This window comes from Scatophagus argus, chromosome 5 (assembly GCF_020382885.2).
Source record: "Scatophagus argus isolate fScaArg1 chromosome 5, fScaArg1.pri, whole genome shotgun sequence".
Taxonomy (NCBI): domain Eukaryota; kingdom Metazoa; phylum Chordata; class Actinopteri; family Scatophagidae; genus Scatophagus; species Scatophagus argus.
The window spans coordinates 178360-201611 of NC_058497.1; the positions used below are offsets into that span (position 1 = coordinate 178360).

Below are 23252 nucleotides of genomic sequence, written 5' to 3' on the forward strand. Positions count from 1 at the left end.
TGTATGTGTGTACATTTATTTCTGTATATATATAATACATTTATTTATATAATACATTTATTTCTGTATATATAATAAAGTAATGTAAAAAGTCTTTCCCTCTTCCTTGGTTCTTGCTGTCTCACAATTGAGAGACACAAATGAGACACAGTTGAGAATTAATACAGGAAATATCTCAGTTATCAATTTATTATGCATTATTATTTAAGCAAAAATACATTTGTTGTTCCAGATTCCCAAACGTGAGAATATGATACTTTGATGCAAAACAAGACATTTGAAAATGACACTGGAAAATTTTAATGATATTACAAAATGATTAATCAAGAAACTAAAATGGTCACCTTAATACTACCGTTTGCTACATAATAAAATTACCTTGGTTATATAATGAAATCTAATTCATCTAAAACATGCTTACGTCATTCATTGTATTTAACTATGGAAAGCGAGCAACGCTTTAATAGTGGGATTGTATTTTCGTCTGATAGCTGTGGGTCTTTGTAACAAAAGTGGGAATGTTTAAAGTCAGATTTCTTATGAGGTCAGGCATCCTACAAAGTCCACTAGACCTGGTTCAGCCCTGGGGGTTACAGGAAGTTGTAGCTGCCATGTTTAACTGCTTTGTTGTAGATTCCTTGTAGGTTTCCTGCAGACTTTAGCCTGTGTTGCAAAGTGTTGCAATGGAACCGAGCTGGAGTACGTTTTTATTCCAAGTAAGTCGCACCGTACAGTGGTAGTCTAATAAACTGCACAAACGCATTCGAAGTGGTGTAAATGTTGCTTGCCAAATATTTTAATTCACTTTGTGAAATTAGCCAGAGTTGGCTAAGCAAAACAAAGGTGTTAGCGTTAGCCTACTAGCTATTTCGACTATGTGTTTTGATGTAGCAAACTGCTAAGCAGCTTTATCGAACCCGAGACCTCTGGCCGCTTCTTCTTGTTGGTGAAAATATGCGATTCCTATAAGATATCAAAGTGCGATTTTTGTCTCCGTTTGTAAAAAAAAATCACCGTGACCATTTTCTGTTAACACAGCTGTTGATGTGCGCGCGTTAGCAAGTTAGCTAGGAGGTCGAGCTATTGTATGTAGGTGTGCTAAGCTAACTGGGTAACGGGTGCTTTTTCTTGTCAGTGTCAATAGTAGCAGTCATCGCTACAATAATGTTACAGAAAGGATAATTGGTAGGCACTGTGTTTTATAGTATTCTAGTAAACGTTTATGTTACACCAATCATCTCGCGTCATGCTAACGCTAACACAGAAATTGAAGGCTACATAGCACGCGGAGAGAAGCTATTAAATCACACGTAGAAATACGACCTTTCTTCTTTTACCTTACATACGCAGCCACGGATCACAAACTGACCGACATACCGACATAAACTCGTACAAGTCGGCCAAAATACTATGTAAAATTTAACGTGTAATGTGGCCTTTTGTTTTTACAACACAAAATAGGATGCGCAGCGTGTTTTAAAACTTTTTCTAAATCGTGGAAAGCTAGTTTGACACACATCCTGTACCCCAAGTTAAATGTTAGGTTCGTGGTCCTGCATCACCGTTGCTGTGAAGATACATGAAGGAGTAAGACTCTTAAAAAATGGTTGCCAAAACTACATTCGTGGTTTTTAGATAACCTTAAATTATCCATAATTTGTTCAGTAGATAATTGCCCTTGGTGTTATTGGAGTTTTGGTTGAAATTCTGTTCCTGAAAGTAGCTGCTCCTACAACTGCGATCAGTGTAAACTCTTTCTATTTATTAACTGCAGCGACAAAGTTCAACAGTTTGTTACAGAATACAATGTTATTACAATATGTTACTAATTAGCTTGAAGTTCCCAGGAAAACATAAATAAAATATAACTATAAATACAAAATATACCTGTTCCCTGGAAGTTATAAAGTATTAAGTGTTAATGACACTTGAGGGGATATGCCAGAATAAATAAAACTCCAGAATGTTTTTTGTTTGTTGTTTGTTTGTCTATTTTTCTTAATACTATTGGGTGATCCATTGGTTATACATTTTCAGTTTGGTTGATGACAATTTGATGCACTGTATGACACTAAATAATACACTCTTAGCTGTGCTGTGAAATGATTGCTGTTTTCACATGAAGTAACCTGTCCAAAGCGCAACAATTCGACAGGGCTTTACTGGCATGTAAACATAATGTAAACCTTTGTTACTGGATGTTTAATACTGCAGAGTGCAATAGAGCTGGTAGGGTTATCGCTTTCCTAAATTTGTTTTGCATCTATAAAATGACCGAAAACCACATTTTAGAAATGGCTTACCTTTACCAGTTTTTGCTTGGTGATGCGTTTAGTGTGATAAAATTTTATTTGGTGAAATTACCGTTTTACCTTCAGATATAATGGTATTAATGATACTTATATAACAAGGCTCACTATGTGTGTATGTGTAGGTTGTTCTTTTACTCCAGTACGAAAGAGGTGAAGTGGTTAGTATATGTGATTTGTATGTGATTGTATTTATTTAAGTGGAAGACATAGTGGAATGCCTTGGAGAGAATGAGACCACTATTGGGCCTATTATTTCAGGTCCACTTGATTTTAAATCATGTGATAAAGCATCTAATGAACTTGACTTACTGTTCTCCAGGTATTGTTAAAGGAGTTGGAGTTTTTCTCAGGGAATAGTATTCTTGGTACTGTTCACTTTGAGCAAAAACATACATTTTGGCAGCACAATTAATAATTAAGCAATATTCAGTTACACAGCTAATCTTAAGCAACATGAATTTTCCCTTTTTGTCAGAAGTGTCAGCTGAGGTGTCTGTAGAGACTATTGAGGAGCACATCACAGCATCACTAAGACGAGTTTGTGGACATAACAGCCATTCAAATTGGAGAGAATACCTTATCTTGCAGAGAAAAACAGACGGGGTTAGTTTTATTTGTACTATTTCTTGTTAATGTATGCTGCTAACGCTTTCAGTATTGTTTATCTTGGAATGGACCTCAGCCTCCGCAACACAACTCTAACAAAATCGTCAGAGCAGCAGTACAGCAGGCTGCTCTCCCTGTTCTTGCAGAGAGAGAGATGCATTTGGCACAATTTAACTTGCAAACGCATACTTCGGGAGAAATTCTAATCGCAATAATGTCTCTAGTGTAGTACCACTACAGTGTGGTGTATATAAAACCGAGGTCACACCGAGACCACCACCACCACCCTTTACTCATTAAACTCACAAACTGCGTTAATCTGCTCACCTTGCTTTCCTCATCAGTGCATTTTACCCCACATAAACACATCTACACCTCTGGTCTTTGAGCGATGCTTGTTAATGGTGTAGCCTATAGAAAGTATTGAAACCATTCTCTGAGGGAGTCCAGGGCTGTGCCCCAGCAGAACTAAATCTTGCACATTTTAAAGTTAAATCTAGCTGGCATGAGTGTCAAAACCTGAGTTATCTGTAAACTCATCCATGATGATAGTGGTCACATATGGTGTGATTTTTAAGAGGGGTTCCCCCACTTTTTGGGGGTCTTTGAGCAAGCTAGAGACTCTGTTGCATGTCCAAATAAGGTCTTTTCAGTTTTCCATCTTGTTTCTTAACTCTTCCAAGTTGCACCAGCAGGATGTGTCCAGCAAGAAGTAAAAGGTGTGTTGAGGTGCTTTATTTTCAGAAAACACCACTGATGTCATTCATTTCTTTTGCCATCGTGGATTTATTTGTATATCTGAATATGGACTATTGGTTTTCCTGATTATTTTGTAAGTGGCACAGTGATCTGTATTTTCTGTGGAAATGTGGTCTTTCAGCTTTCCCTATTGTAAGTAATTTACACTCTGGAGCACAAACTTGTTATAGGTCATTTGCTTCGTATGTTTTTGGAGATTACGTATTAACCTAATTTTACCTAGCTGTGTCTCTCTCATTACAGCAAGCTAATGAGGCTTTGCATCACCAGCACCAAATAGCTGGGAACAGCCTCTTGCCGTTGCTCGGTTCAGGAACAGAGCCACCTGATCAGAAACCAGTGCTGCCCATTCCCTTGGACCAAAAACCCCCTGTCAGTGCTGCTGAACTTCTTAAAGACAATGTGGCGAGTGGGACTGGGGGTGGTGGTGGAGGACCTTCAGTTGCTATCGTCAAAAAGGAACCTAAATCAAAGACACCTTTCATCTGTGGCTACTGCAGCAAGGCTTTCCGGGACAGCTACCACCTCCGGCGGCATGAGTCTTGCCACACTGGCATTAAGATGGTTTCACGGCCTAAGAAGACACAGACAGCCCCTACCATGGTGCCACTCATATCCACTGTACCACGTGAGAATAGTGGAAACTCTTCCTACATTACTACTGTAGCTGGTAGCCTGACTACAGCAACCACATCTACATCCACAGGCACTAGTATCATGACACCAATGCAACACCAACAGCAGCAGAGCATCCCTAAGAAGCACCCCAAACCGGTGAAAAAGAATCACGGCTGTGACATGTGCGGTAAGGCCTTCAGAGATGTGTACCACCTTAACCGGCATAAACTGTCGCACTCTGACGAGAAGCCCTTCGAGTGTCCCATCTGCCAGCAGAGGTTCAAGAGGAAGGATCGCATGACATATCATGTCCGCTCCCATGATGGTGGAGTCCACAAGCCTTACATCTGCTCTGTCTGTGGAAAGGGCTTTTCTAGGTATGTATACAGAACAGTGCATGGAAACACAGTGTTTTTTGTTTTGTTGTGTAAAAGGGAAATAGAAAAGAAGGGAAAGAGAGGGTAGGACCTACAGCGAAGTTGGTATTGAATCAACTGAGGCCTTAGTGGTGCACTGATCTGGTTGACCACTGTTTCAGAATTGTTGGAACTACAAGAACACTTAGTACTTTCGGTGTGTACAGAGAGCGCTTTAACTAGACATCAGAAGTTTAATTTTGGCCTCATGACAAATTACTCACAGAATTCATATTAATTAGTTTCACTATAATATCTGCAGCTCAATATTATATTTTAATAAGTGAAAGCTATGGTCTGCTTATTTAAAACGACAAGCTGCTATTTGAAGTTCAGTGATGGTGTAATGAACATTTCCAACAGGAAAAACAACCAAACGTACAGGTAAGTTTACAATAGTGATAGTATTGTTGTTATTATTATTATTATTATTATTACATGCTTCTCAGCACAACTGGGATGATTTATGACTTAAAAGACTTGTGACAAAAAAAATCAGTGTATTAACTGTAATTGACTGGTCTTCTTTGATGGATTCTGTCTGCATGTTTCATTCAGTGATAGTGATAGTATTATTATAACAAATTACATTCATAGTGATAGTATTATTATTGCACATTATATGCTTCTCAGCACAACTTATGACTTAAAAGACAAAAATTCAGTGTATTAATTGTAATTGACTGGTCTTCTTTGGATTCTGTCTGCATGTTTCATTCTCTTGTATGCAGTAAGTCAAGAACATCTGAATTTCTTCAAATTTAGAACAAATATTCACATGGACCCAAGGATGAACATAACATTTTGGTGGTCAAAGGTCATTTTGACCTCACAAAACATGGTTTTAGCCATAACTGATGAATTCAACACTTATTGGGATGAAATTTTACTTGAATGTTTAATGGGATGAAATGTTGTAGTGATGGCTCTTTTATATCCAAAAGGCCAACTGTCAACTTCACTGTGACATCAGAACATGTCAAAACTGTTTTCTTCCTATTATTTAACACCGTAAGTCAGGGAACAGAAAAATAGACTGTCACCAAATTTCACATTGGGTCTGATATTAAATTGGTAGAACTTATCTTGAGTCTTACCTTGAAACTGTGCTGATTGTATAGATCTTCTCTGCTGGACTGAAACTGTGTGTGAAGCATCCACGTTTTACAATTTTTAGCTTCTTTGCAGTAACATCTATATTTAAAGCATTGTAGTCCACCACAAGCTCATTGTGTCGCTACAGATATTACATGAATCTTAACTTCACTGGTGCGTGGAGGCATATTCATTATAAATAATTAAATCAGATAGGTTCAGTCTGCCTGAGCAAAAGAAATGCATTTATTTATTTGGTTTATTTAGTGTTTTTATAATGCTGCTAATAACAGTGATAAGATGGTGATAAGATAAAAACAACACTGTGATCTGTCATTGCCATTGGCAAGTACTGCTTCCGGCAATCAGTGATTGGTGATCGGTGCCACCCTTAAGACAGAAAACTGAGTTAAGCCTTGCACAAAAGACGAAGTATCAGTTTTAGCAATATAAAAACTATGTAAAAGAAAACTGACAACAAAAAATTCTTCAAAAGCATCTACTTGTCTTAAAACACTGGGCTTAAGTATTTAAATAAAGTTTAGGTTAAGGCCTTTTTACAACTAGAGGGCTTCATTAGAGAACAGCAGCAATGATTATGTGTGGGTCGGTGCTCAAATCTCATACTTGTACGGAAAATGCTATTTGTTTGTTTGTTTTCTTCATGTCACCCTGCAGACCTGATCACCTAAGCTGTCATGTCAAGCATGTCCATTCTTCAGAGAGGCCATTTAAGTGCCAAGTAACGGTAAGAGTCATGACTTGGACTATGCAATAAACAGGAAGGATACTTTAGTTAAGAATTGTGTCATTATTGATGCACAAGGATCAACACCATTGACAGACAAGACAACAAGACAGCTCTTAATATAAGTCTCATTAGGCAACATTAGCTAGGTCAGCCATTGGTACAAGTCTAAATAGTTGCAGTATAGTTTTCATGACAGTTGAACTTGTTTCACAGAGCAGAGCCACCTGGAAATGAGTGAGATCTTCACTTCATTAGGTACACATGTGTAATATAATAAGATAAGACAAGCCTTTATTAGTCTCGCACTGGAGAAATTCACATTGTCACGGCACCGCAAGGATACCAAAATTAAGGTGCAGGTAGGTTGAGTAAAAAATAGACAAGGTAATTTATTTACACCTTTTTTTCTTGAAGGAATTGTACAAAAATGCCCAATAGACGCATACACAAACAATCTTTACAGTATTTCTAAATTGTTAGTTAAAAAGTTTATTGCACAGTGATTTGCAATCTACAGCACTTAAAACCTCTGACACTGCTAGAAGTCTGACGTGTGGATGAGGTCATTTTAAATTTGACTGCACCACTTGTTAAAACTTTGTACAATTACAAATACAATTACAAGGTGTGTCAATGGTGTTACAACGGTGTCGGACTGAGCAGAGGGTGAGTAGATAATGTGTTTTTCGGGCATTTGGACCTTTAAAGTTAACGTGAGGACTCTTGGTGCTCTTGTCTTTCTGAAACTGGTTATGATATGTGCCATAGCTGTCATCCAACTGGTTTTTAGCCCACAAAACAAAAGCTATGTTAGTGGCATTTTACTCTGCCAAAGTCTCCAAGATTTTTCTCCAAGATTTGTTTTGTTTTTTCTATGTATGGACTATTTTCTCAATTTTTAGCTTATAACTGTACCCTAATGCACTCTACTACAACACCGCTGCCCACTAGGGCATGGCAATAAATAAACAGTAGAATTATTACCCTTCAGAGTGTCAACAAAACTTAACAATTCCAAGCTTTATAAGGCATGATTAGCAGCAGAACTATTGTGTTGGATTGTATTACATTGTTCAGGTGCGCCTAATGAAGTGTCCAGTGAGTGTGATTTGCCGATGGAGCCTTTTTGTTTTCTGTCCTAGGCCTGTACCTCTGCCTTCGCTACCAAAGACCGCCTGCGATCCCACATGATTAGGCATGAAGGAAAAGTGACCTGCAATATCTGTGGCAAAATGCTCAGTGCTGCCTACATTGCAAGTCACCTCAAGACACATGGCCAGTCCAGTTTCAGTAGCCCATGTAACAATAAAGGTAGGTCATATGTCTCATTTTTACTTCTGTTCAAACTTCTACTTTGTCCTCTTTTTCTGGCTAACAATGGCCATGTAACCTCAGCCTCACCGTTGTTCAACATGTGTGTTTTCGTACATTTGCCCAGTCTGTTCAAAATTCTCAAGTATACACTACTTTGGTCACAATTCCAGAATATTAAACTTTGATAAAGTAATAGAATATAAAAATGATTATCAGTACCTGATACCACCTCAAACAGGAAAAATTGTCCACACACATTTTTTTCCTGCACAGCCTTGAGTTAACAATAACAATAACAGTTCATTTGTGAACAATTACACTCCTTTTTGTTTATGTTTACACAGAGCCCCACGTTTTTGTAATCTAGGTTCTATCTTTAAACATGGTGTACTGTCACACCGTGCTCTCTGATTCCTCTCTCTCTGTCATCTGTATCGGCTCATGCAGGTGATCAGTCCAAAAATTCTTATTGAAGCATACTTAAATGTGGCAGCTCGATACCAAATTCTTTAATACAGAGAGACCCAACAAAACCCCCATGAGCAAGCACTTGGTGACAGTGGCCAGGAAAAACTTTCTTGGAGCAGACCCTGTCTCATTGTGGCCATCTGCTTTGACCAGGTGGGTCGTGAGCAGGCAAGAGAGACAGAGAGAACAAGAAAGAGAGTGGGGTACAGAGACAGAGATGTATAGCAACAGTGATAACAAGTATTAGTGAGTACTGGAATGAGAATGATAGTATTAACAACAATAATGATGATAGTAGTAGCAATAGTAATAGTAATAATAATAATGTAGAAATATAACAGGTGGTAATAACATTCGTAAGTGTCCAGCAGGACCACAGCAGGCGGTCCAGACACGATCTGTGGGAACCTGAGAGACGATAAAGCACAAAGACTCCAGGGAAGAAGTCAAGTTAATGACATGCATTGATGCGTCATGAATATGTGTGGTAGGAGAATTAGAGGAGGAGAGAGAATCTTTGTACATCATGGGAGATCCCCCAGCAGTCTAAGCCTATAGCAGCAGAACTAGGGGCAAGCCCTAACTATAAGCTTTATCAAAGAGAAAGGTTTTAAGTCTACTCTTTAGGATGTAGTCGTTTGAGAATCTATAGCCCCCATCAGCCAATTGAAAGCTTGAAAGTATAATATTGGCTTAAAACTGGTCATATCATACAGTATTAAAATTTAAAAAAGTAGGCTGATTCATATGTTTAAAAAAATCAGACATTGCAATTTTAAAATAAGTTATGATTTCGTATCAGTGGTAATTAATGCATTTCATTTTCATTGAAAAAAATTTTTAAATTCTGACGTGACTTTTGGTATCTGAATCAAACAAGCATGTTCCCTTACATCTTTAAGCTGGAACATCTTTATATAAGAGAGTGGACCCTGTGAGGAGGGGTGTATAATGTATTGTGTGACTGTGGTAGAGTTTTGTAAAGTCACCATGGGCTTGGAGACTACAAATGTTTGACAGAAAAACTCTGTTACAGGGGACAGAAAACAAGCTTAACAAGCATTAATTATATTATATCAATAATTAATTATTATATATATATATATATATATGTATATATATATATATATATATATATATATGTATATATATATATATATATATATATATATATATATATATATATATGTGTATATATATATATATATATATACATATACATATATATGTATATGTGTATATATATATATATATATATACATATACATATATATGTATATGTGTATATATATATATATATATACATATACATATACATATATATGTATATGTGTGTATATATATATATATATATATATATATATATACATATACATATACATATATATATATATATATATATATATACATATACATATACATATATATATATATATATATATATATATTCTGTTTTGACCTTGGTTTCAGTAATAGCTATTGAAGGAAATAAAAACTTTTGTTTTCCTGAGCTCATTAGAAACTCCATCGTAAAATGAGAAATATTTCACAGCACATTCCCGTGCCACATACACACAATGTGACCGTGTCAGCTATTGAAGCTGACTCCCAGATGATAGCACTGCTGCCTTAAGCTCTTGTAACCCAATATGTGTCTGTATTTCTGAATAGGCATAAGTGACTGGCAGTGGAACCACTCAGGGCCACGAAAAGGTAATCCAGTAGCTAGTAGTAGAAACCCCAGAAAAACACTCCAGATACGCAAAACATAAGTGACCAGTTTTTCTTTACCTACCATAGAAGCATTTCTTGTCTCTGAGGACTGGTGTTATGAAGGGAGATAAATATTTTTGCTAATGTAAGGTTAAATTTCATGAAGCAGGATCAGTAGATCATTGAAGTTAAAGGAAACTGGACCAGAACACTAAAGCTAGATGACTACTACTTTACCTTTAATAACAGATCATCTTATATTGTGTCATTACAGATTGATAAATCACCTACACTTAGTACTACCAATCATACTGTTTCAGTTGCTGTTGCTAGTATGATTGGTATGATTGTTTGCTAGAATGATCGGTTGTTTTAGTTGATACTGGGACCATCTCCCAGCATGTCGATAATGATCATGTCATGTACTTGCCCTGAACTGATCTGGGTTGGTCAGCTGATAGTCTTGCAGTATTGTAGGTGTCCAGTCATACACAAAGCTTCAGATGTCCTACATAATGTGTTAATGTTTAAAATGGAAGTTTTGAATGAAAACAAATGGACAGTTAGCTGCTTAGTCTATTGATCCTGCTTTTTGAATTTACCCCCAGGTGAGTTGACGGTAGGAGAGATTTTAAATAACTCCTTCCAAGTCCTCATTGACAACTCTCACAAAGGTAGGTTCCTTCAATAATATTACCACAGTTGCCAAAATGTATTAATAATGTATTAACATTTTCAGTGACTCAGCTAAACAGCTAAGGAGCATAGAGGGCTGCTGGCTTCCCCTGTTTTCTGTAAGATTAAGCTCAACATTTATTGTTCTCTGTCTTTTTTAACACAGATGCCAATAATGTCCACAACAACAACAACAACAACTCGGCCAGTACGACACCAGTCACCAACTCAGCAGCCATCACCACGGCTGTAAACCGTGGCGGCAGTGCAAGCAATCCTGTCACCATTGCTACTCAGATGAACATTGCCACCAGCACAGTGAACATCACGTCGCCAGTCAACCTGCAGCACCCTGTCACCATCACTGGCCCTGTGAACCTGGCCTCCGTTAACATCCCTACAACGGCACACATGAATATTGCTCACCCAGTGGCTATCACCACTCCCATGCAAATGAATATCACCGGGCTAGCCATGCGGCCCATGGAGAGCATGCCATTTCTATCCCAAGTCCTGCCTTCCTCCCCTCCTTGGTAGATCTGTTTCAGCCCTTAATGTTTTAACTGATAGTGTTTTAACTGCCTAATAATGAAAGACCCTGTCAAATCTAAATGGTTTGATGGTGCATTAAACTGATAACTAATGTTGTGTCCCACATGGTTGGTACTTGCACAAGTCATTAGAAGGCATAATTTGTCAAATGTAAATCTTAATTGTATGTACAGGAAAAAAAATGTTTCAAATACTTTTTATCATGATGGAAAATTATTTGGATTACACTCAGTCCTTGTAGATTATTGGCCTACATAGCATGGGGGAGAATCAGTCAAATCACCATAGATTAAACTCCTCTATAATGGGATGATATGGATGATAGTTCAAATATTGCGATATGGAAAATATCTGGAAAATGAATTGAGAACAATTTTATTGATACCAGATGGACGTTTCTGTTTTTTGGTATCACGGTGAATTAATTATGTGGCAAATGATTAATTATCTGACAAATTAAGGTACTTCATCACATTGATGCAAATATCAAATATCACAGTGAAGCAGTCCTGTTCATGGATTTGCCCACACTGGCCTAATATGCCAACGGGGAGAGATACTTCACTGTGACCCATATGGCAAAATTTATGACTGATAACAGATGATTATTGCATGCATCTATCATTTCATTCAACCCACAGCTATGACTGGTTCCACACTTAGTCTCAAATATGAACCAGTTAGGTTTGACAAAAAAATAATTCATCATGTGATGTCATTTACAATTTTTTTTCCTACAACTGTCTGTCAAGGGCATTGCAGAGTCTTGATCAGTAGATGAAGGTTGCTCAGTTCTTGAGCTGTCGACCAGTGATGTAACGTAACTAGGAACGTAACCACTGTATCTGGTCAAAGATGGTCTTTCGTGCCAGATGTGGTTGACCTCCAATCTTCCAGTTTAGACCTTGATGTATATTTAAAGATTGCCTAAATGATGAAACAGGTACCACATCAGATAACTTCTGTCACATGTTAATATGAGGTGACCCCATGACATGGCTATTGGTGGATATTTGCAATGTGGTCTACCATTTTATGCCAAAGATTTTGTAAGTGTAGTGTCCCCCCCAGTGCCATGTTTTCAAGGTTAATGGGAGAGACCCTTTTTAATAGTATCATGATTACTAAATTCTCTTTTGAAATGCAAGCCTCCCACCCCTTATGACTCCTTTGGACTGCCACTTCTGGAACTGGTAATGATTTTAGTGGTACTAATTTTTTTCATTAGAAGTCAATATGTTACTTAAGTTGAGATGTTGCATCATTCCCAATTCCCATTATTTTGCAATAATAATTTTAAAATGTGGTTGAGTATATTAATGTTAAATTACATTGTCAGATTCATTACATACAAGCAAACCAGTATTTTCTTCCACTTGACTTGGTTTAAAATTATTGGGCAGTTACAACAATATCAGCTGTTCACCCACGTCATGCTTGTCTCTTTTCCAAACAATACTTGGTTCTACTATGACAGGTAGTTGAGGATAAGTCAGTCCTTGGAGCTGTGTTGGCAGCTATGGCGAGGCAAACCCTTTTATAGGCCTTTTCCTGAATTCTATAATTTCTGTTTTGCCATTGAAGGATAATGTAGTTATTAAAATTATTTTCTCATCTGGGCATCTGACTCCAAACATGGCTAATGCATGACACTTTACCTTAGGTATTGTTTAATAATTCCTTTAATGGGAGTGTATTGCCGGAGGTGTTCTAAATTCTTCCTCTTCTGGCAAATTTAATTTCATTTTCTTTTTTTTCCGTTGTTACTTTAGTGGACGTATCAGTATTTGATAGTTTATGAATTTTAAAGTTTAATTACAAGCGAATCTTCCATTTTGGAGGAGGGTGTGTTTAAGTATTTCACAGATGGTTTGAAGACTGTTGAGATCAACTCTCCCCATGTCTGCATTTTAAAACCAGTCACTCACTACTGTGGAAAACTCTACACAAGTTTGTATGTATTTATATCAGGACATGACACTTGGACAAACAGCAAAACAGATATGTCTCATACTGAACACGTCTCTTTTGCCTGTAATATGGCAGTATTATTAAAGGTCAGATGATTTAAAATTTTCATTACTGAGGACTTTTTAACTGTAAGAGCCACCCAGCAATCATTGGACTCTGTGCTACGAAAGGAGTCCCAAAGTGAACTTAAATGGTTAGATTGTTAACTGTAGCAGGTATAGGATACCATCATTGTCTGTCATACTCAGGAATGTTACTGAGAATATTCTTTTAACACCATATTTAACGATTTCCACTCTGGCCATTTCTTTGTAAATATGAAACCTTGTTTTATTGCCTTTCACCTGTGCCAGAGAGAATCTCTCTGTTTACCACAGGCTACCAATGCAAGAACTGTATCACTGCTGATGTGACTGTCCATCAAGGAGAGGACAGAGAAATGAGCAGAGACCAATTCAAGGAGAAAACTGTAGTTACTTTGTTTTTATTATGAACAAATTCCATAAAATGCTAAAAGCCAACAGTTTATCCTAAAGAAGTATGACTTCATATGCTACCAGTATGCCGTTGAATTGGCTGAAATGATGCCTTAGTGTAGTCAGATTGTCAAAGGCAAGGCAGTGAAAATACAGACAACACAAAATAGGTTTTCGGTGCTTGTCATGGATTCATAGAGTCGGACAGGATCAACACTCAACATGTACATCCAGTGAGTAAAACTGTCCCTACAACAGCCCCACATCTATTACTGTGTAGGTATTCACACATGTTGCATAAGTGAGTGGACATAACAATTCCATTTTTATACATACTTTCAGTAGGAAGTCATTGTTGACAATGGGTGTTTTTGACTGAAATAACTGAACTTTTTTTTCATCTCAGAGTTTCAACTCTGGGCCAGCATACAAGACTCATTGAAATGTCAGACAGCACTTGCTCTATGAACTTAAGAGACATTGCATGGCTGTTACAAAGATCACCAATCTTGTCAGTGTGTGTTGCAGATGTCTTGTATTATCTAAGAAAAAAATCATCAAGACACAGTGTGTTGCATTCTTGCTGGTTCTACCTGCTGAAATGTAGCTGTCTGGTTCAGAGAATCCTGGCTCTTGATCAGGTATGAAATCTCGATCTTGATTTCATTTGTAACCCACAATGGTCTCACTTGGGTGTGGCGCAAACAGGCATATGACATAGGATTTTGCTGAGGGACACTTTTATGCCAGAGACAACCATGACATCATAGCAGAGGAAGGCCATTTATGTCTGAAAGCACAGGGGTGCAGAGAGAAAATGGTGCAGCTCATGTTAGCTGAAATCATGAACAGGCAGCCACAGTCTTCTATGTCAGTCTTATTTTATAGTTTTACATGATGTTGAATGCAGTAACAGTAGAAAGGACCATCTACCTCCAACCTTTGGGTGCTGATGTTTGCATGATCAATTTTGTCACTATGTCTGTATGTGTGGCAGCTCTCATCAGGGCCAGAGATAAACAGGCATTTGATTGCCATTGTTTCCGTTTATCTCTAACAAACAAGATTGTATGACATGTACATCGACCATGTCTAATGATGAAAGTATTTATACCCTATTCTGATAGTCTACCATCGTAACTTCTTCCTCACTTCAACCTGTAGCCTGATTGAGCTCAGTGAACTCTTTTTTATGTCTTTGTATTCTCCATGTTAAGAATTTTAGCATGGAGATAACTGCCCACAAATCCTCAGTCTCTGTGAAGATATTCAAGGTGATGCATTTTGTTGATCCCACCTCTGAGAAAGGTACAGAACCCTGCCAACTGAAGGTTGTGCACACTACAGAGGACTGGCAGTTAGGAGGCAATCAATGAGACTAATTGTATGCATGCCAACACTGCACCAAAGGAAATGTCCTAATGTGGAAAAGGTGTTGTGACCTTGGAAATAGATTGGATTTTCCTTTTTTTAAATTTATCCTTTATTGTTTTTTTCCAGTGTTGCATGTGGGTGACTGAGTTTGTCCAGTTTGAGTATGGAAGGTTAGTGATTTTTTTTTATGAAAACAAAACACTAAAATGCGATGAAAGAAGGTGTGTAGTGTCATTTGTCCTTCAGTGGCTGTAAACAAGTGTGCCTGTAATCCTCTGCAAGATCTTTCCACACACTAATGCATCTTTCTCTACATGTAGTGTGTGGCTAAGGGCCCCACAGGACTGGCAGCCCAGCCATGTTGTGGCTAGTTTGCATTTTACACCTTCTGATTGTAAAGGTATTTTATTCTACATCAGGAACAACCTGGAACTGAGATCATTTAAGTCAAGTCCATGTAAATGTATCAGTCACATGGTTAATTTTTTTTATATACTTTTTTTTTTTTTAATTTCACTCCAACCTAATGTGAAAAGCAAACCAATTATTTGGCCAAATAATGATTTGGAAGGTAATTTATGTATTATGTTTTTTATTTTTATTTTTTCTGTGAGGTTTGTATGATGAATTTGGCATGATGTGAAGGCAAATGAATGTATATCTTTGTACAAAACATTTAGTTCAGATGACATGTTAGTTATGACAAACATAAAAGAAAAAACAACTTTTATAAATCTTTTTGTATTAGAACATTAACAGCGGTAATTTTTGTATATACTAGGCTTTCTGATTAGCAGAAAGGTAAAACATTCCTACATTTTTTTTAAATGTATGTCCATTGAGAATTATGATGGAAACATATGCGCAATGTTTTATGTGCCTTTTATTTGGGTTTGTCTAAATAAAAGAAAAAAATAAAAATTATTGTGGACTGTCCATGTTGAGTTCCACAGAGAAAAGTCAATACTGTCTGTCTCAGCTAAATCTCCGGACTGACCTCACTGTACTGAAGATGCTCTACTAGATCAGGAGCTCCTTTCTGGTCCTAATTGCTTTTCCTAGCATTAGTTAAGGTTTAGGGTGTTTATACTGTAACAAAGTCCCCAGCCTGTGTGGGTGTTTCTGATCTTCAGCCTCCTCAGTGTCTTCACTGGCTCTCTGGTTCACAGCTGGCCTCCAGATTTAAGTGCCTCTGTGACATTGCTTTTTGGAATGGATTGTGGTGGATTTGTGCCAAATAATGGTCTGTATATGACAACAAAAGCATTTCTGTGTTTTTTTTTTTGTTCTTTAAACTATTAAACTTGAAAAAAATGTGATGAGCTGTGTCAAGTGTGTCTTTGCTTGACATTCAGTGGTTCAGAGGTTAAATTGCTAAACAAAACAACTGAGATGTCAATTCAATTCAGTTTTATTTAAAGTGCCAATGCATAACACAGTTATCTCAAGACACTTTACAGGTGTGCAAACAACAAGAGAATCAGAGAGAAACAGGCAGAGCAAAAACCCACACTGAGTAAGCATTTGGCGACAGTGGCGAGAAAAAACTTCCTTTTGACAGGCAGAAACCTCGAGCAGAACCAGACTCTGTGTAGACGGCCTTCTGCTGTGACCGTGTGGGAGGGAGAGGGGGGAGAGGAGAGACAGGGAGCATAGAGAGAACAGTGCAGAGCAGGAGCAGCTGGGTTCTGGATCCAGCAGCATTATCAGTGCAGTAGACAGGGCCATAGAGGGCTCAGGACCCAGCAGTGGTACCAGGCCTCAGGAGGGCAGGGTAGGAGATTCTGGATCCAGCAACATGTTCTACAACCTGGAGCTTAACCCGCTTAAGACTGTGGAGATGACAGTGGACTTTAGGAAGAACCCACCCACCTTACCTCCCCTCACCATTCTCAACAACACAGTGTCTACTGTGGACTCCTTTAAGTTCCTGGGAACCACAATCACCCGGGATCTCAAGTGGAAGTCCCACGTAGACCTAATCAGGAAAAAGGCCCAGCAGAGGTTGTATTTTCTGCGACAGCTGAAGAAGTTCAACCTGCCTCAGGAGCTGCTGACCATCTTTTACACCTCCATCGTCCAGTCTGTTCTCTGCACTTCCATCACTGTCTGGTTTGCATCGGCCACCAACCAGGACAGAAACGGACTGCAACGGATAATAGGGTCTGCAGAAAAAAAAAAAAAAAAAAAAAAAAAAAAAAAAAAAAAAAATCATCGGGGCCGACCTGCCCTCCATCCAGGACTTATACCAGTCCAGGGTCAAAAAACGGGCAGGAAGCATCACTGCAGACCCCTCACACCCTGCACATAAACTGTTTGATCTGCTTCCCTCTGGTAGGCGTATATATATATATATATATATATATATATATATATTTCCCTTTCTTGTAAATACTTTATTCTTCATTTTCTTCATTTTTATTATTATTATTGCTATTTTGTATGGTGCACAGGACAGAGAAAAATCCGGAGTCAAATTCCTTGTATGGTCACACATGCTTGGCAAATAAAGCTGATTCTGATTTTCCGGAAGTGCTAAGGAAAGATGGAGCACAAGAGCTCCGGGGGAGAGGGCGAGTTGGTATTGTACCGGTGATGGCAGCATAACTAGGAGTTGGTCTAACTATAGGCTTTGTCAAAAAGGTGGGTTTTAAGTCTACTCTTAAACATAGAGAGGGTGTCAGCTGTCCGAACTGAAAACCCAAAAGAGCCAAATTTTGACTAAGAACAAAACAAGATTCCAATGCCAGAATGGGAGCAGGATGGAGCAAGTGGGTGAACTTGAACAGAGAAAATACAGGAATCATTCACAAGAAGCAAGAATTAAATCTGTACCTGACTGGATACCACAACAGGAGAGGGTATAATCTGGCAATGATGGAGAGGGAGGTCTGGTCTTAAATAGTTTCTGAACAAGGTGAGTAATGGATACCGATGAGGAACAGGTGTGCAGGTACAGCTCTGCCCAACCTGCTCTGGATTGGACAGGTAGGTAAAGGTGAACTAACAAACAGCCAAATCACAAGAGAGACAAAGCAGGAAACAAAGAGTCTAAAACACAACAAGATAGTAATCCTGACAGTAATTTTGACTCCAGATCTTCTGGCAACAACAAAGGTGATGTTGAATGGAGGGAACTGCCAGATCAGACTCAGGGGAAAGAAAGAGAGGAGGAAGATATCTCTAAGAGGTCTCAAAGGGTGACGTCCAGTTGCCGAACTGTGGTGAAAGCCAGAAGACAGGATGACCTCCGTACTTTGGAGGTGAACTGAGTTCCTCTGTTAGAGATAATGTCCAGAGATATACCTTGAAGACGAAACACATGCACTACCGTTGCACTACCAGCAGTCTCAGTAGCAGTAGGCAATTCAGGTAGAGCAATAAAATGAGCAACCTCCACAATTAATACTACTGTGTTACCTCTAGAGGGAGGCAGTCCAGTGACAAAAACCAGGGTGGTATGTGACCAGGACCTCAACAGAACAGCAGTCATCCAGCTGGGGGTCGACGACAGGTTTATTCCTGGCACACACACAGAACAAGCAGAAACATTGCTTTGCGTAATCCGAACCAGGTGATAGGCATTCCTCAGGTTCAGTCTGGAGAACAATTTGGAGAAAAAAGTTAATCAGTGGTAGTGGATATTTATTCTTCACAGTGATGTTACTGTGACTTCTATAATCTACGCAAGGATGAAGCGCCTTGTTTTTCTTAGTCATGAAGAAGAAACCAGCACCTATGGGAGAAGTAGATGGCCGTATAATATGCGCAGCTAGGGAGTCTTTTATGTACTTTTCCATGGCTTCTCGTTCATTCAGAGAGGTTATATAGACTGCTGGTACGTAATGGTGCACCGGGATCAGGTCAATTGCTCATACTGATAATGCAGAGGAAGAGACAAGGTTTTAGTTTTACTAAACACCTCGTTGAGATCATGATACTCAGATGGGACTTTGGATGGATCAATAGCCTCAGAAACTTCTTCAGATTGACCGGGAGACTCAGGTTTCAGGTGGAACAGATGACCTTAGACTGAAAGAGAAAAAGGCTTGACCTGCAGACCAATCCAGGTGAGAGTTATGATTTTTTTGGCCAGGGGTATCCAAGCACTATAGGATTCTTGGGAAAGAAATAATTTGCAGTGAAATCTCTTCACTATAGCTTCCAGAGAGTGTCAGTTTCAGGGGAACGGCTTGATGTGTTGCTTCATCTAAATGATGACCATTCAGGGAGGTAGCAGAAAGGGAAGTGGATGACTCCTCTGTCTCAATCAAACATAGATGAACTAGGTCTTGGTCAATAAAGTTGTCTTCAGTGCCAGAGTCAACTGTTACTAGCACGTTACTAAGTTACAAAGTTACTAGCATGAAAAGTGACAAAAAAAGAGGGATAACTTGGTTTAAATTCTGGTTCCTTCTATATTTATACTGAATACACTACATGTAAATTTTGTCCATGATGACCACGACCACACACAGTTCTATTACAACTGTGCAAAAAAAGTTTCTGAGAATTAGTCAAAAGTGGGTGAGTAAGAGGGAACACATGATTTGACAACAGATTCCTTAAAAACTTAAAAAGCATATACTTGAATTCCCCTCAGGATCAATGAAGTATCTATCTTTCTAATTTCAACAAGAAAACATGGTTTTAAGCCCTATCAGATTAGTTTTGTCACAGAAGTGTGCACAATACAGTTTCCATGTAACAAAAAAAAAAACCAAACAAACAAAAAAAACAGCTCAGTAGAACCATGGCATGAGGTAAAACAAAACATTCAAAACATGCTTTCTCGCTAAACAATGACTTAAAAAATTACCTACAGTGTACAGTATGAATTTTGAAGGAAACATGTCAAACCTTATTGAGTGATGTAAAGGTTGAAACTGTATTTTTGCAAGCTTCTGTAACAGAACTTAGCTAAAAGTGCTCAAAATCATACATTCTCACTGAAAACAGATCAAATTGTGCACGTAAGAGTACAGTAAAAAATTTTAAGGAAGCAGATGTCAAATGTTATCCTTCTTCTTTGGTCACCCTTCAATAATTCTGACTTTGTGATCAAATTTTGACTGAAAGTTGTTTTGCACATATCTGTAACATAACTAAGATGGCAAAAATCCTGAAAAATCAAGTTCTGACTGAAAACAGGTCAAAAGGTACATGTACTGTGTTCAGTATGCACACTGCATGAAACAGTCAAAAAAAAGTTACCTTTCATTCATGCACCGCTGACTAATTCCAAGCTAAATGTCAGGAAAAGTCGGCGTCGGTGACGCAGAAAAATACTGTACCCCGATGCAGAGTCAAAAGGAGCAGACAGGCAGGCAGGTCCAAGCAAAAAGTCTTTTATTAAACAAAGCTAAACTTGGACCTGCCTGCCTGCCTGCTCCTTTTGACTCTGCATCGGGGTTCAGTATTTTTCTGCGTCACCGACGCCGACTTTTCCTGACAGAACGCACTGACCAACATGAACCCCGTAGAGTCTCCTAATGCGGGCACCGGACTGGCGGCCCGGCCTCCCGATTTGGTGGAACTCTGGGAGGAGCAGATGCTAATGCTAAAAAAATCACAAACTTACTGTGACATAGGATCTGTGAATAACTGTGGCAAAATTCCTGGCAAAAACAAGGCATGGTATGGCAAGGCAAGGCAAGGCAAAACCAACAAAAGGTTCCTGGCATGACATGGAAATAACACAGGCGCTCTGACCAAGGTGACTGGGAAGACAAGGACTAAATAGACATCACAACGAGACACAGGTGACATACATCAGGAGGGAGAAAGCAATCAGGAAAACCAAAGCAAAGCTACATGAAAACAGGGCACACAGGGGAAGAGACACTTTCAAAATAAAACAGGACATGACAAAAACCTTTAACATAATACATGGAAGCACAAGACAAACATGGAACATGGCACATGGACAGAAATCAAAAGACAAAGCATAACAAAAAACACCAGGCATGACACTAAAAAGTTTGCTTTGCACACTTTTGTAAGTGAACTATGCTGAAAATGCTGAAATGCATGTTTTCTCATTGAAAACAAGCCAAAACACACATGTACTGTTGTTTAAATCTGGGAAAAACCATAAGTCAAACCATGAAAGATGAAAGTGACATATTTTGTCATTGGAGGGAACTCACTCCAACGAAATTCGTGCTCTGCATTTAACCCACCCAAGTGACGTGCACACACATACAGCAAACCCAGGGCAGTGGGCGACCACGCGCAGCGCCCAGGGGGCAGTGGGGGTTAGGTACCTTGCTCAAGGATACCTCAGCCATGCACACCGGTACGGGGAATCGAACCAGCGATCCACCGGTTACGGGTCCGACACCCTAACCGCTGATCCACGACTGCCCCAAACCATTGCCCGTAGTTAGCTGGGATAGACTCCAGCTCCCCACCCTGATGGAAAAGCGTTATAGAAAATGAATGAATGAATGAATGAATTATTCATTTTGCACCATTCTAAAAGAGAGCTATATTCAGAATGCTTTCTCTGTATTTTCCCATGTACTGTGTTCAGTCTGAATATGGAAAAGACAGAAGTCAATTTATATAACCCTTCTCATTCAATCTCATATTCTAAGACAAAAACTTGATTGTGTTCACTTCTATAAGAAAACTACTCTGAAAATACTGAAAGTCATGTTTTCTCACTGTAAGAATAGAAAGTCTTTACTGTCATTGTACTGTGCGAAATACAACAAAATTTAGGAATATGGAAGAAACAGAAGTCAAACAGTGTTCTTGATATTATTCAGTCACCTCTGACAAATTCAAAGACAAAAAATTCATTTTACACACTTCTGTAAAAGAACTCTGCTGAAAATGCAGAAACTCATATATTATTGGTGTTGTTATGCATCTCTGTCTCTCTCTCACAACCCAACTAGTCAAGGCAGATGGCCAAACACATTACGCCGGAGTCTGCTCCGAGGTTTCTGCCTTCTAAAAGGTTAAAAGATTTTCCTCGCCACTGTTGCCAAGTGCTTGCTCATGGGGGTTTGTTGGGTCTAAAAATCAAATTAAAGAATCTGGTATTGACCTGCTCTAATTGGAAAATGTCATGAGAAACCTGTTGTTATGATTTGGCACTATATAAATAAATTGAATTGAATTGAATTATATTGAAGAAACAGAAGTCAAACTATGTTTACCATCTTATTCAGTCACCTTGACTGTGTGTGTGACCTTGTGCACACTTCCATGACAGAACTATGCTGGAAACACTGAAACTCATGTTTTCTAACTGAAAACAGGCTAAAAAGTACCTGTTCAAACTGAACACAGTACAAACAGGAGCATGCACATGCTTTCTATTTAAAAGTTCAAAGCTTTCATTAATTTCTTCATTTTCTATGCTTATCCCTCAGCGTCGCGGGGAGCTGGAGTCTATCCCAGCTGACTACGGGCAAGAGGCAGGGTACACCCTGGACTGGTCACCAGTCAATCGCAGAGCTGACACACAAAGACAGACAACCACACACTCACACATTCACACATTCACACCTAGGGGCGTAGATGTAGATATAGAATAGCCAATTAACCTAATGTGCATGTTTTTGGGATTGTGGGAGGAAGCCAGAATGCCAGACCTGGAACCCTCTTGCTATGAGGTGACAGTGCTAACCACTGCACCACCATACCACTCTCAAAGTTTCATTCATTTGAAAAAAAGATTAGAAATTGAAAGTTGAAATTTTCATTTTGAACTTTGAAAAATACAACTTTGTACTCAAACAAAAAAAGTGTAGGACCAGGTTTTTTCAGTTTAAATATAATTTTTATTCAGTTCTTAAATTCTTTTGAATAAATTATCTACTTTTTTCTATTTTAATGCTTCTTCCACCAAAAAAAGTCTCACAATAACTAACAAACTAACCGATTGAGGCATGGATACTCCAGCAACTCCAGTGTTCTGCTCAGTAAAATTATGAAATGAATAAACACTGTGTAATCTTCTACTTGCTGATTATTCTATTTGACTTGGCCATATATCAGTATATATCAGACAGTTAGACACCACACTCAATTATCTTCATATGATAGCAGGATTCATAGGGAGAGGCTACCAGCAACTCCGTGGGTGATAAACTTGAGCAACCCAGTTTTTCCCCTATAAGAACTCAGGCATTCAGCC

General features: G+C 38.6%; 1 protein-coding gene across 3 annotated transcripts; it reads left to right on the plus strand.

Moving 5' to 3' along the window:
- The first annotated feature begins 445 nt into the window (after window positions 1–445).
- Window positions 446–16419, plus strand: LOC124058859 (vascular endothelial zinc finger 1-like). Of its 3 annotated transcripts, XM_046388446.1 has the most exons (7): window positions 446–716; window positions 3921–4672; window positions 6485–6554; window positions 7700–7868; window positions 10011–10052; window positions 10661–10726; window positions 10894–16419. In XM_046388446.1, exons 1-7 carry the CDS (start codon window positions 684–686, stop codon window positions 11262–11264), a joined length of 1503 nt encoding a protein of 500 aa, XP_046244402.1. In that variant the 5' UTR covers window positions 446–683; the 3' UTR covers window positions 11265–16419. The 3 variants fall into 3 exon arrangements, with proteins under 3 accessions (XP_046244402.1, XP_046244403.1, XP_046244404.1); XM_046388447.1 differs by lacking the exon at window positions 10661–10726; XM_046388448.1 differs by lacking the exons at window positions 10011–10052; window positions 10661–10726 and having other exon boundaries at window positions 447–716.
- The last annotated feature ends 6833 nt before the right edge of the window (window positions 16420–23252 follow it).

Bases quoted from the DNA above. Each gene is read 5' to 3' on its own strand.
- LOC124058859 (XM_046388446.1), top strand. From the start codon at position 684: ATGGAACCGAGCTGGAGTACGTTTTTATTCCAA. The intron at 717-3,920 runs GTAAGTCGCACC...CTCTCATTACAG, and splicing joins GGAGTACGTTTTTATTCCAA to CAAGCTAATGAGGCTTTGCA. The intron at 7,869-10,010 runs GTAGGTCATATG...ATTTCTGAATAG, and splicing joins TAGCCCATGTAACAATAAAG to GCATAAGTGACTGGCAGTGG.